The sequence below is a fragment of the Giraffa tippelskirchi genome, chromosome 12, assembly GCF_054371585.1.
Source record: "Giraffa tippelskirchi isolate mGirTip1 chromosome 12, T2T-mGirTip1v1.2.pri, whole genome shotgun sequence".
Lineage (NCBI taxonomy): Eukaryota > Metazoa > Chordata > Mammalia > Artiodactyla > Giraffidae > Giraffa > Giraffa tippelskirchi.
The window spans coordinates 136,591,276-136,606,658 of record NC_137286.1 but is presented as its reverse complement, the minus strand read 5'-3'; the positions used below and the strand labels follow the sequence as shown (position 1 = coordinate 136,606,658).

At 40.1% G+C, this 15,383-nt stretch overlaps 1 protein-coding gene across 4 annotated transcripts in view; it reads left to right on the top strand.

The window, feature by feature from the left end:
- The window catches only part of DZIP1 (DAZ interacting zinc finger protein 1), a 48,378-nt gene that overhangs the window by 24,701 nt on the left and 8,294 nt on the right, over positions 1 to 15,383 (top strand). For 2 of the 4 annotated variants that reach the window (XM_081550329.1, XM_081550326.1), the window contains exons 11-13: positions 77 to 133; positions 7,914 to 7,973; positions 12,356 to 12,498. In XM_081550329.1, the coding sequence (XP_081406455.1) occupies positions 77 to 133; positions 7,914 to 7,973; positions 12,356 to 12,498 (260 nt within the window). The remainder of the gene's footprint in view (positions 1 to 76; positions 134 to 7,913; positions 7,974 to 12,355; positions 12,499 to 15,383) is intronic. The other 2 variants (XM_081550330.1, XM_081550327.1) reach the window with 1 other exon arrangement.

The window sequence follows — 15,383 nt, the reverse complement described above, 5'->3', positions numbered from 1 at the left end:
TATTCAGTTATCCTCATGTTCAGATGCTGATGCTGTAAATACAATACCCTGTAATTACATTTTTATGCTTTTACAGTGAATGCCCCAGCCCCCCAGACACTGGATGCGAAATCAAGTCTAACAATGGCACATGGTAAGTTTCAGCAAAGTCTCAGCATTTTATATACAGTTTCCACCTCAGTTAGATAACTTATTAACTGAAAAGTGCTTCTGTGGGGGTAATTATGCAAACAAAACATTTTGATGAATGCAAAGCAGTTAATAAAACTGAAGTCTTCCTATGTAATGTTACTGTGAACTAGTCAAACCTACCAAAGTCATAAAGTAGAAAATGTATCTATTGCTGGGCTCACAAGTAGAGATTTTTAACTCTGAATAGTCCTTGGAGTATTTGTGATTTTTGGTGGAAAGTAGTAGGTATCGGGTAAGAGGGTGACTTTCTACTAGACCAGCCAACCAGCACATGCCACAGGGCATACGTGATTGTTTGTATAACTTTCAATGTGGCAGCTAGTCACCTTTTTTAAGCAAACAGTTTCAGGGATTGGTTGAGAAAATCTAGAAAAGACACGTGATGGAAACCAAACGAAAAAGTAGGAACCCCTGGATGAAATTGCTGCCAGGGTCCAGGTCTGGGACCAGGTCACAGGGTAATAATTGTTATTAACATGATCCAGAAGACAGGGTGAATATTTATAAACATAGTTTTATACAACTAAGGTGCTAGCAGTTTTTATGATATGTTTTCAATATATTGTTTTCCTGTCAATTAAAGTGGGAGGGGGACCATCTTTTTCCTGTCTTGCCTACAAATGTTTCTGAAACCTAATGATTACTTCATTCCACTTCTCTATTTAGCCTTTTACTTTGGACTTAAATCCATGGCCAGTCGAGTTGGACTTTTTGTCTTCAGAAATATTGTGCTTCATGTATGATGGCCTTTTGTTATTATTCTCTTTACTCACTGACTGATTCATGAAGTGTTTACTGCCCCTGATTTTTTTCCTAAGATTATTTCGGGGGTATTTGTTCCCTTGGGCACGTGTTTATAATACGTAATGCATAAATTCTTCACATATTGGATGTTATTATTTTCAAATGTTTAGAACATGCAGGCGTTTTTTCCTTTGAACCAGTAACAGAGATAAACTGTATGTTGGACCTACATAAACTTTCTTTAATATTGAATATATGAGGAAATTATTTCTAACAAGTATTGTCTATTCATATTATTTATGTCAGCTTAATATCTCTCTGTTGCCTCCTTTTTTAGGGTGGATTTTTATAAGGCATTGCTGGCTACTGCTTTTTGTACATCAACACGTGTTTTAGTTTCTTTTGTTTCCCCTTCGTTATTGTTAGCCTCCTATCTGACATTATATGCGGGCCATGTTTTCATTGTTTTATATTTTTGGTGCCCAAGCAGGGACACGTGTGGTTGGCATGGAATGCTATCTGGGGCTGATTCCAGGATCCCAACAAATCTGTCAGTTCTAGAGCATCATGTTCCATGGGGATCCCACCCTGCCCAGGCTGAGGCTGCATGAATTAGCCATGCTCCCTTGCTGGCATCTGCTGCGATTGAAATGCTCGCTTTAAATGCCAGCCTGGCATGAGGCCCACAGCCCTTGGATTGGAATCAAAGCTGATGTGTGAGCATCTCAATGGTTAGGAATGAGGAGCTGGCTTGGCGGGGGCCCACTGCCCCCGCCCCCAGCCGTGGCAGCTTCCCCAGGTGCTGGGGGGACAGGGAGTGGAGGGGACAAAGGGGATTGGTCACGGGTTGCACAACATTAATTAGCCCAACTTCCTCTCTGTCTTTCCTTTTGTACCACCTCAAACCTTGATGAGGTCCTTTACCATGAAAATTCTCATGATTACTCACCAGCTGAGGTTGGGTTCCCCGAGACACAGGCTCCGGGGTGGAGTTCTGCAGGTGAGATTTGGGCACTGCTCTCAGGTGACACCCATGAGAGAAGCAGGGTTGGGCGTTAAAGGGACGTTGATCCCAGATGCAACTGCAGTAGAGGTCTCAGCAGATCTGACGGGGGGTTTTAGAACTGGGAGGGGTATTTTTGAGTTGTCTAGAGTCAAGAGGAACAGATATAAGATGTGGGTTGCCCTAGGGAGAGGGATATTGGCTGCTCCTTTCCATTGAGACAGGCAAACATTAGCAGCAAAAGGTGGCAGGAGCGCACTGGATGTGAATTATTGGTGCCGATGAATTAGTTGACAGAGTGGGGAATGTGCAGAAGAGATTGGAGGGATGCTGGTTGAGGTTGCTCATGGCAACCACTGAGTGATGGACTGAAGTTGTTTGGGTCTTTCTTGTGGCATTTCATAGCTGCTGAAAGTTCAGAGGCTGAGCATGGCAGGATTGGAGAGCTGGGCTGCAGGAAGAATTCAAAGAATCTGAGCTGGGAGATCAGTTGGCAATGTTAGACACAGTCTGAGAGATTCCTAGTCTGTCCTTGAATGGTCTCCTATCCTTTCTGTCAGGCTTCTCAGGTGGCTCAGTGGTAGAGAATCTGCCTGCCAAGCTGGAGATGTGGGTTCAGTCCCTGGGTCGGGAAGATCCCCTGGAAAAGGAAATGGCAACCCACTCCAGTATTCTTGCCTGGAGAATCCCATGGACAGAGGAGCTTGGCGGGCTACTGTCCGTGGGATTGTGAAGAGTTGGACACAACTGAGCAACTAAACAACAAGAGATTCCTTCCTTCGGGACTGGGGTCATGGTGATGAAATGGGAGGGAGTGAACATAACAGTTGTTCTGTGGGATTGGTGGAAAGGCTGTGTGAGTGATTGGGGAGCAAAGGAGACAGAAAGGCCAGAACATGATGAGCTCAGGTACTGGGTGGGCGATGTCTGGAAGACAAACCCAGGGGGCACCAGTGGGAAGGCATTGGAGCTTCATGGCCAAGAGCCTGGAGTTTGGAAGCAGATAGTCTGGATTCATGGTTCCTTGCCTGCCAGATGGGGAGAAGAGTCTTGGCTATTCCACTGGGCTGCGGTCAGGGTGGATGAGACAAGGCCTTTGGAGCAGAAGTCACTGAGCAAGCATGGGCTAAACATTAGCTTCTAGAGTAGGGGCGATGAAATCCAACTGAGTCAGCCAGTGGAGAAAGGGCTGAGTGAAGAACTGGGAGTTTTTCTTCTGGAGGTAATGGTGCGAGACTGCCGTAAAGACTTTTCTAGAAGCCTCTGAGCGTTTCAACTCTCACCCTGGAGGTCTCAGCTTAGGACAGGAGCTGGAGGCTGGGCATATGGCTTATAAAGCATGATAATGGCAGGTCTTCCATCCCAAATTTGGTACGTCAGCCTGCTTTGGGTGCTCTGGGGTCTGGTCAACCTCACTTCCTCAGCCTTTATTATTGTAGGAAATTCAGGAATCTGCCCTTCCCTTGCCTTCTGCACCACTGCAGGAAATGTCAGATTTTGACCATTAATCCTGACTCAAGAGAGAGAAATCATAGCATTATCCCTATAATGTAATAAGTATGTATATTATGATATTGTAAGATTTTATAAAAGTTTTCCTTATAACTTTATTTTTGTCTTTTTCAGAAATTACAATAAAATGTAAACCATGTGACTTAAAAAAATGAAATTAGCTATCCTCCTAAATCTGTTTTCAGCAGTTCAAATTAGGAGAATACTTGTGTAACTTTACTTTTTTCATTTTTTAAACTTTTTATTGAAGTATAGTTAACATATAACATTATATTATTTGCAGGTATACAATATAATGATTTGATATTTGTATATGTTGCAAACTAATCACCACGTCTAGTTAACATCCACCACCGCCCATAGTTACACATGTTTTTCTTCATCCGTATAACCTGAAAATCTTGATGCTGAATAATAAATTCAAAAGCACATTTGTGGTATTTGCTACTTGTGTTACAGGGTTCGAATCACATGCTCCTTTGTGGTGGGGCCACGTTTATGTTTCAGAATTAAAGTGGAATCTTATTTACTGATAGACTGTGTGCTGAAAGTTCATTTGAAAGTAGTTTAAAATGCATTTCTCCCATATAATCAGTGTTAGAGATGTTGACTATATTGCTGAACTAGCTGTAAGAGCCTAGTTATAAACACTTAAATATATATTTGTATATAGCTTTTGTATATAGCTATTATATATATGTGTGTATGTGTATATGTGTATATATTTGTATATGCCTAAAGTAGAGTAGATATAATGGTCATCTGAGTTAAATTCACCCATTCCAGTCCATCTTAGTTCGCTGATTCCTAGAATGTCAACGTTCACTCTTGCCATCTCCTGTTTGACCACTTCCAGTTTGCCTTGATTCATGGACCTAACATTGCAGGTTCCTATGCAATATTGCTCTTTACAGCATCGGACTTTGCGTCTATCACCAGTCACATCCACAGTTGGGTATCGTTTTTGCTTTGGCAAAACGTTGGAGAAGCTCTATACAGTCAGCCAAAACAAGACTGGGAGCAGACTGTGGCTCAGATCATGAACTGCTTATTGCCAAATTCAGACTTAAATTGAAGAAAGTAGGGAAAACCACTAGACCATTCAGGTATGACCTAGATCAGATCCCTTATGAGTATACAGTGGAAGTGACAAATAGATTTAAGGGACTAGACCTGATAGACAGAGTGCCTGATGAACTATGGACAGAGGTTCGTGACATTGTACAGGAGACAGGGATCAAGAAAATCCCCATGGAAAAGAAATGCAAAAAAGCAAAATGGCTGTCTGAGGAGGCCTTACAGATAGCTGGGAAGAGAAGAGAAGCGAAAAGCAAGGAGAAAAGGAAAGATATTCCCATCTCAATGCAGAGTTCCAAAGAATAGCAAGGAGAGATAAGAAAGCCTTCCTCAGTGATCAGTGCAAACAAATAGAGAAAAACAACAGATTGGGAAAGACTAGAGACCTCTTCAAGAAAATTAGAGATACCAAAGGAAAATTTCATGCAAAGATAGGCTCGATAAAGGACAGAAATGGTATGGACCTAACAGAAGCAGAAGATATTAAGAAGAGGTGGCAAGAATACACAGAAGAACTGTACAAAAAAGATCTTCACGACCCAGATAATCACGATGGTGTGATCACTCACCTAGAGCCAGACATCCTGGAATGTGAAGTTAAGTGGGCCTTAGAAAGCATCACTACGAACAAAGCTAGTGGAGGTGATGGAATTCCAGTTGGGCTATTTCAAATCCTCAAAGGTGATGCTGTGAAAGTGCTGCACTCGATATGCCAGCAAATTTGGAAAACTCAGCAGTGGCCACAGGACTGGAAAAGGTCAGTTTTCGTTCCAATCCCAAAGAAAGGCAATGCCAAAGAATGCTCAAACTACCACACAATTGCACTCATCTCACATGCTAGTAAAGTAATGCTCAAAATTCTCCAAGCCAGGCTTCAGCAATATGTGAACCGTGAACTTCCAGATGTTCAAGCTGGTTTTAGAAAAGGCAGAGGAACCAGAGATCAAATTGCCAATATCCGCTGGATCATCGAAAAAGCAAGAGAGTTCCAGAAAAACATCTATTTCTGCTTTATTGACTATGCCAAAGCCTTTGACTGTGTGGATCACAATAAACTGTGGAAAATTCTGAAAGAGTTGGGAATACCAGACCATCTGACCTGTCTCTTGAGAAACCTGTATGCAGGTCAGGAAGCAACAGTTAGAACTGGACATGGAACAACAGACTGGTTCCAAATAGGAAAAGGAGTACGTCAAGGCTGTATATTGTCACACTGCTTATTTAACTTATATGCAGAGTACATCATGAGAAACACTGGACTGGAAGACACACAAGCTGGAATCAAGATTGCCGGGAGAAATATCAATAACCTCAGATATGCGGATGACACCACCCTTATGGCAGAAAGTGAAGAAGAACTAAAGAGCCTCTTGATGAAGGTGAAGGAGGAGAGTGAAAAAGTTGGCTTAAAGCTCAACGTTCAGAAAACTAAGATCATGGCATCTGGTCCCATCACTTCATGGGAAATAGATGGGGAAACAGTGGAAACAGTGTCAGACTTTACTTTTTTGGGCTCCAGAATCACTGCTGATGGTGACTGCAGCCATGAAATTAAAAGACGCTTATTCCTTGGAAGGAAGGTTATGGCCAACCTAGATAGCATGTTTAAAAGCAGAGACATTACTTTGCCAACAAAAGTCCGTCTAGTCAAGGCTATGGTTTTTCCAGTGGTCATGTATGGATGTGAGAGTTGGATGGTGAAGAAAGCTGAGCGCCGCAGAATTGATTCTTTTGAACTGTGGTGTTGGAGAAGACTCTTGAGAGTCCCTTGGACTGCAAGGAGATCCAATCAATCCATCCTAAAAGAGATCAATCCTGGGTGTTCATTGGAAGGTCTGATGTTGAAGCTGAAGCTCCAATACTTTGGCCACCTCATGCGAAGGGTTGACTCATTGGAAAAGACCCTAATGCTGGGTAGAGTTGGGGGCGGGAGGAGAAGGGGACGACAGAGGATGAGATGGTTGGATGGCATCACCGACTCGATGAACATGGGTTTGGGTAGACTCCGGGAGTTGGTGATGGACAGAGAGGCCTGGCGTGCTGCAATTCATGGGGTCGCAGAGAGTCAGACACGACTGAGCAACTGAACTGAACTGAACTGAAAGTAGAGTACCAGAAATATCCTTTAATAAATTAGAAGGCCTTCAAAGTAGGAAGTAGTAAACCTGAGAGACTACATGCAAAGCACTTAGGTCTGTGCCTGGAAGCCCAGGGAGCACTCAGGAATTGTTGGCCACTATTACGCTCCCCAGTCACCCACCCTGGGGTCTGGTGGTGGAATGAAATGACTTCCGTTTGTGGGAGCCGGTGAACAGCTCTCTGTTCAGGCAACCTGTGTCAGCCTCCAGGCTGAAAAGGAGTGAACCAGGCACCTCCTAAGCCAGACTGTTGGTTTCATTTCACTCTGTGCCTAATGCCTTACTGCTGTGGTTAGTTATACCTTCAGCCAAAACTTGACCTATTCCTTTTGCTGATAGATGGGATTTGCTTTATCCATGCTTCCCTGGGTTTTCTTGTGTGTGCATGGTGACATTTCCCCAGGAAGTCACCCAGAGACTTCATCTCCCCCACTCACTCTTCTGGGGTGGGATTAGGAAGAGCCCACCTTCATCTGTCATCTGTTGATGACAGCTTTACCCCATTGATTCTCTGGGAGCTTGTGAAACGTTGTTTAGGGACACACAGGTGTATGATGAGAGTGGGTCTAAGTCCTCCTGCTGACCCCAAGAGACCTCTTCTTGCCCTTCTACTATTCTGGTCCTTCTACTCGGAGGCCCTGGGGCTAACAAAAAGTGGGAACCCCAGGGCCCTGGGAATTTTTTATGTTTTTATCTTTGGAAATTGAAATAGTTTCAGTAATTTTCTATTTAGCTACCTGATTAAGATATAAGGAAAAAATATATATATGATATAAGGAAAAATATAGGTACAAGATGTAAGGAAATATATATATATATATATATATATATATATATAAGATATAAGAAAATATATATAAGATATAGGGAAATATATATATATATATGATATAAGGAAAATATATCTGTGTCAAAAATATTTTTAGGGATAAATGAAGAACTTTTGCAGTTGTGTCCTTGTGCCTTAAAGAAATCATGTCTGGCACTAAGTTGATGAGCAAGAAATTTTAACCTAATTATTTAAAAATATAATTTCCTGAGAGTGAAGTTAACAGAAAATACACAGAAAGGGCAGATACTGTGGAAAAGTAACCAGCTTTAACTGACTGCCTTGCCTTAATATATTTTTCCCATTTCAGGCCTGGCTAAAGTACTATCGAACAATGTCTTTCAAAATTGTTTGAAAGGAACTAACTTTACTTTGCTGTTGTCCTGTCTGTACTATTTTTATTTTTCCTCATTAATAGAACAGGCATTCTCATCGCACATACTGGAACCAATAGAAGAACTTTCAGAGGAAGAAAAAGGTAACAATGAGTTTGATCAGGGTTTATATCTGCATCAATCACATTTAGATGCTAAAACCCAAGCTTTGAAAGTACTTGAGTTTTATTGTAGTGTATCAAAATTAGGAAGGCATTTAGGTTTGGATTACATTTCCAATCTGTCTGTAGTATTCTGGCATCCTGTTCCCGTAATGTGCTGTTATATTTCCACACTGCTTTCTGTTTTTTAGCATATGAGTAAGAAATTTTCTATGTCAGAGAACTTGAAAAAAAAATTTAAGCCATTATGTCAATTCCAAGATTTTCTAATCAGATGACAAATTGACACAGGTGTGTGCCAGATTATACAAAAATATTAATACCACAGTAGTCATTTCTCATACCCTGAAATCTACCAAATGAATAAGTAAAGTGCCCATTTCAAAAATTGTTTTTAATAGCAAGGAAGGCATAATGTCTAAACTCTGAATGTGGAATATTTACATGCAGAATATCTCAATGGCAGAATTTGAGAGCTATTACATATTTGGGGAGTTAAAATTATTACTGCTTCCTCATTTTATTTGGCAGTAATAATAAAAATTATTTCCTGTCAACTAATTTTTAAAGTTTGTGAACGCTTATTTACATTATTAATAGTATTTTCTAATGACTTAGAGATCCTAAAACAATTATATTTGGATCAGTTTATATAATTTCCTCCTTAGTAATGCTTTACCATATTTTACTTCTTCAGGAGAAAGCAAATTGTTAATATTTATATGGGCTGTGGTTGTATCATTTTTGTTAGGAAGAAAAGTAAAATTATACATTCTAATATGTAAATTCTTAATGTTTGTTATAACTTCTGTGTTCTCTAGATTTTTCCCAATTTTTTTGTTTTTGTACAAGGAAACAGATTAAGAAGGGACTAAATCAAGCATATCTGTAACATCTGCATGATGTGTATTTTCATTTTACTTGCATGTAACATGCTTGCTCTTTCATAAGTATCATTTACTGATGTCTGGAACACAAAATCCCTTATTCTTGGAAGAATCCCTATGAAATATGTCAGGAGGTTCATAGATAGGGTCCAAAATTTTGAAACTAGTGTCTCCAATTACATAGTTTGTACTATTTAAAATGAGTCAGCGAGGTTCTAAGAGGAATCCTGGTTAGTCCATCATCACCCTTTCAGTTCCAAGTTTCACCCATTGCATATTCTGTCTGGACTTCTTGTAGGTTTCTTCCACTCAGACAATGTAAGGTTTGCGTTGCTGACGACAAACACCATCATTGGCTGTTGCCAACATTAAGGGAGCTGAGTTGGGAAACTCATCTTTGCCACCTACCATGTGTTCAGACACAGCTCTGGTGGAGATGGGTGAGCACTGAGGACCACTGGGATCAACTGAGTCCCAGAGCACTGTTACAGAAACCAGTGACTGAATCTTTCTAGTGCCTCCGTGGAGCCAGGCGGCTGGCAGGAGATTAATTGCCATCAATAAATTCCTCAGCCTGTACTAACATTTGCAGACAAATGCCTGTGCAGCTAAATTTTGGCAGTGATTTGCAAAAACACTACAGCTTTTTACCAAGAATTAACTCATCCTTTGAGAAAGACTTGATCTCACTGTTAGAATGTGAGGGCCAGGAGGGATCTCAGGGGTTATTTTATTTTTCAGAAACTTGGAACACAAGGGGATTAGGAGCTTGCTCCAGGTCATTGAGTTTAATTAGTGACAGTGGCTGGGACTAACCTCCAGGTTTTCTGTTTTCCATGGTTTAATGCAAAGAACAAAGTGATGGAGAAAGGCAAACAGGTCCAGCCTTTGCAGGACTGGCTGGGTGGCCTTTGGGGAATTCTCTGCCTCTGGTTTTAGAGTCCTCCTGTGAATAATGAGGAAATTGAGTGCTAGACAATCAAGTCCCTTACAACTCAGAAATTCTGTTGTGTGTTGCTTTTTGTTTTGTTTAACTACTTGCTTTGCGCTACAATTATTTGCTTGCCATGAATGGTGTGGTATGTTAATAAGTCTGATATAACTGATTGCATGTGTGGGCTGTTATGTGTTAGCCTGGCCATCAGCTTGGGTATGCTTTACATTTTTTAATTAGAGGAAAGGCTGATTTCTAGAATAGTTTGTCTTGATCTTGGTGAGACAATACGTGCTTTAACTAAAATCTTGAGTTCTGATTGTCTTTCAAGTCATTCATTTCACCTTTACAGAAAAACTTTATTATCTTTTCCTATCCGACCTTCTTTATCTTGCTTCTGTCTTGTCAGCCCCAGGCTCATAAGACTTCTTCCTATAAAAGTTTTTCTAATTATTCACAAATGACTTTCCAAAGTGAGTATCCACTTATGAAGGAATTTAAGGACAGAGGGAAATCTTCCATCATTTGGGGGAACAAGGCAATGGCACCCCACTCCAGTACTCTTGCCTGGAAAATCCCATGGATGGTGGAGCCTAGTAGGCTACAGTCCATGGGGTCGCTAAGGGTCGGACACGACTGAGCGACTTCACTTTCACTTTTCACTTTCGTGCATTGGAGAAGGAAATGGCAACCCACTCCAGTGTTCTTGCCTGGAGAATCCCAGGGACGGGGGAGCCTGGTGGGCTGCCATCTATGGGGTCGCACAGAGTCGGACACGACTAAAGCGACTTAGCAGCAGCAGCAGCAGGCATCAAAATGAACTTGTCATCAGGGCTGAAGGTGAACTTGGACCAGCCAGCAAATGAATTCAGTTACCTCTATCAAAGGCCTTGCAACTCTTCTAGACTGTGGCCAGTCCGTTCTCGGTATCAATTGACCCCTGCTTGTGGCCCCATGTCCCGGAGCCTCTCTTCAGACTGTGCTTCTGTGTTGTTTCTTTTACATCTGAGATGCTGGCCAAAGAATTATCTTTGCCTAATTGAGACGGGAAGTGCATCTATTTCAATAGTAGCTCTATGACTTCCAGGCTCTCTTTTGGTACTTCTCTTTACTTTCAGCCCTAGACAGTTGCAGACTTGATGGCCAACCAGCAGCCAGTCAGCGACAGCCATATCTACAGCTAAGCCCTTTAGGTTTTGATAGACTCAGTTCCTAGGGCAGAAGTTCTTTTTTTTTTTTTTTTTTGTAGTTTTGTAATATTGGTAAAACAGCAGCATAAATGCTGACAATATAAAATTTAAGATTACGTCTGACTTTTATCCTTATAGACTCATATAAAATTTCATAATTTTGATTTAGCAAGCCACAGTAGCAAAGTGTAGAAAAGCATCATCATGCAGGTTTTTCCCTCCTATTTAACGTACCAATAGTAATCTGGCTAATTTTGCCTGAAATTTGTTAATAATGGACAGAAATATTCTTTACTGTTGGAATTGAACTAGTGTTTAGAAAGCATCTTAACCAAAAGGCATGTTGTTAAGATATTCTGCAAATCCACGTGCCATGGGAACCTAAAAATCCCATCTGCTGAGGCAGGTGAGACCTTGAAGGAGTCTCTGTGGGGACCTGCCTGCAGCCCCAGACCTGGGCAATGGCATTTGGTGCCACTTTCTTTGGGTGAGATGCTTTTGTTAGGAGAACAGGCTTCAAAGTGATGATTGTACCATCATCACCTTCTGCCAGATCTGCCTGTGGTGTTCACTAAGGGTCTGAACTGCCCAGCACTGAGACTGTTTCCTAAGCCTTCATTTTCCTTTGATATAAGTACTCGGTTGTTCAAGGTCATACAGTCCTGCCCCTTTCTCCAAACCTTCTTAAACTAGGCATTTTTTTCTGGAAGGAAATAAAAGGAATAAGGAAGGACACATTAAAAGACTCTGGCCTGTTATTTTTTGTTTGAAACTTTGGGTTGTTTTAAACAAAATATACTTTTCCTAAGACTTTTGTTCATTTCTTTTTCATTTTGGTAAGTATTTTGAGAGAGATAATAATCTTCACATTTTGAAATTTTATGTGAACTTAACATCCACTAAATTTATTATATAAAACTTAATTATTTAAAAGAAATAAGGCTTTTTCTTTATTAGATGATACCTAAATTCTAACTGGATTTAGGAGAGATGATTTCTTCAGGAAGTAGTAAAAACCATTTTAGGATAAAATGTTAAACTTTTAAATAAGTTTTTTTTCCATTTTGCTTCTCTAGAGACTTCTCACATTACTTACCTAGATAGCTATAATTTGGTTGAGTAATCAAGAAGAAGTCTTTGAAGATCCTGAAGTTTTGAAGCAGGCTTAAGATAATTTTAAAAGCTATAATACTTAAGGATTATATATTGCGCTGAGTGACTAAAATATTCAAAAACTTGAAAACATTATAAATGCTTGCTTGCTGTTTAGAAGTTGTGTTTTGCCATTTTCTGCTTAGAGGTTTAATACATTTGTTTAATTCCTTTTAACACATTATAAAAACCTTATTTTAGGAAGAGAAAATGAACAGAAATTAAATGACAACAAGACACATATAAGGAAAACTTTGAAGAATAACCCTTCCCTCACTAAGGAAATAAGAACCGTCTTGGAGCAGAGTTTGGTGGAGAAACTGGAAACCTTGGGGATTAATGCAGTAAGTTCACCCACTTTGGGAATATTTACTGGTTTAGTTTTATTTTGTTTTCTAAATAATAAATGATGAGAGAAGAGGGGGTGGCATGTCAGTTCTGTTACATTTGGAGACCAGAGCCTAATGCTACATGATTCATGAAACACTTAGCTGGCATTCACTGTGTGCCTGAAACCTTTCAGAGAGCTTTCCCAGTGTTGTTAACTCATTTAAACATAGAGATTGATCTCTGAGATATGTGGCATTCAGTTCATCTGCATTTTGCAGAGGTGAAATCATTGCTTCTGGTCACACGTTAGTGATGAAGGAGCCAGGATTTGCCTCTAGGCGGTTGCAGAGCTGCTTACATTCTCATGTTAGCTCCAAACTATGTCTATTACAAAATCAGCAGCACTTATTAAATGAATGGGTGAATGAATTGTATTTCATGTTGTTGCCAGATTGAATAGTTGCATACATAAAATATACAAACTTAACTGAACAACCTGAATTTATATATTCCTGTTTCTGCGTATGAGTATACGTATTACATGTGCATGTGTGTATGCGTAATGCAAAAGTATGCATACATACTTTTATGGGTGGTTTAATTCAGTTGTGTGCACATGGACATGTATGCACTGTGTACATGCATTGCGTGCATGTTTATGTGTGCAGATGCATGTGCTGTGTTTGTGTGTGTTGATCTGTGTGTACATATTGTGTATTCATGTGTGTATAGGTGCATGAATCTGTATGCATACATGTGTATATGTGTATCTACACATGTGCATACATTTGTGTGTATCTGAATGTATGTGTGTATACAAAGATGTGTATATACAGATTTGTATGTCTGTATGTGGGGTGTGTGTGTATGATCTGTAACTACCACCCAGGTCAAGAAATCCGTCATTTCCAATATCCTAGAAGACTCTCTTTGGCTTGCTTAAGTTGATATTGCTCCATACTCCCCAACCAGAGGCAATGACTATTCAGATTTAGTTTTGTTTGTTCTTAAATCTCATATGAGTGGAATCCTACACTGTGTAGTATTTGTGTCATTTGTTTTGCTTATGATTTTTTAAGATTCATTCATATTATTTCATTTCACAGTAGTTTGTACTGTACACTATATTTTATCTGTTCTCCTGTTGAGGGCCATTAGGATTTCCAGTTTGGGGCTTTTTGGTTTTATATTTTTGTACTGTCTTTTGGTGGACATGGACATTCCTTTCTCTTGGATGTATATCTAGGATTGAAATTTCCAAGACTATACATGTTCAGTTTTAGTAGGTGTAGCCAAATAATTTTCCAAAGTGTAAACATTGACAATATCCCTATGAGTGTGTGAGAGCTCCTGTTGCAGCTGCATATGGTTTTGGGGTTATATGTTTTATTTGGGACATTTACTTTTATCCTATGAGTATAAAAACACCCTCTTTTTTTTTAACCTAATGCATAGTTTTTTGTTTACTTTTTTGTCTATCTAGGCTTTAACAATTAAGTTTGGAAACACTGAGTTGGAGATCTAAACTTGTTTCCAGTTGGATCAGTTGTTTCAATGTCTTTTGTTAAATAACCCACCCTTTCTTTGTTTGAAATAGTTTTATGGTAAAGAACACCTTTACATACATTTGGATTTATTTTTGGACTTTCAATGATTTTATCCTTTCAATTTTTTGGTATTTGTTTGCTAACGCCATACTGGTTTAATTTTAGTAACTTTGTCCTGTATTGTAGTATCTGTTACAGGCCATGCCTTTTTATTAGTCTTATTTCAAAAATTTCTTGGCAGTTCTTTCGTATTTTGTTTTCCAGTGAACTTTAGAAACAGCTGCTGCAGTTCCAAAATAATCCCTGCTGGGATTCTGATTGGAATTGCTTTAAATGTTGTGTATTATTTAGGAAGAACTGACAATTGTACAGAATTGTGTCTTTCCATCCAGCATCAGAGTATAGGAAGACAGGCGCTGAACACCTGCTCACACAAACAGGTGTTAGATCCATAATGATTATAGGATGTGAAATGAAGGAAAAGTAGAAGGGACTGAATAATTGAGGTCAGAGAAAACTGCTTGGAGGTGGCAGTCGATATGATGGAGATTTCTGTCCTGGGCAGCTGGATGTGTGGTGGGGCCACTTCCTGGAATGAGGAAGACTGAGGGAAAGGTGAGGGAGGAGATGGGAGTGTGTGTGTGACACTGATATTGAATAAATGAATACATCACTCTTTAACTGATTTTCTTCTTAGATAACCTTTCAAATCCTGAAAAATTTTCTCAAATCACCTCTTAAATTATGGCATTTTCATAATTGAAAACCTGATGATTTTTCTCTTACCTGTGGCATAACTAGCCTTGAAGTTTTTCATTTTGGCATCAGTCTCCTTTTCTGCTCTCCTCACCTGTTCCTCTGTAGCATTAACCCCTGGACACCTTGACTGTTTCTGCTTCATTGCCTGCCTTCCCTACAAGGTGCCCCCATCTGATCCCACTCTTCTTTTTACTTGTTTCATCCACCCATCCTTCAAGGCACAGCCCAGCCTTCCCCTTAAGCCTTCTTGGGCCACTGAGGCCTCTGATGGCCTGAATCTCTGAATTCCTCCAGCCCGTGTGGATTCATTCAGTCTTTAGCACACATCCTGCACTGTCGGTTAATCAGTCATGATCAGTCACTCACACGCCTTCCGTGCATTCAGTCCTGATCCCAAATGCACAGTATCCCTAACCAGCCACGTATAATCTTACACACTCCTTATGTGTCCTGTTGCGCCTTGAGCTCCTTTTGGGGCGGGGACCGTGTATTATACGTCAGGGCATCCCCATCTTACATGCAGCAGTAAGGACGAAAGATTGGCATGTGCAGACAAACATCCATGAAATGAAAAACATCAAAGGATAATTGAT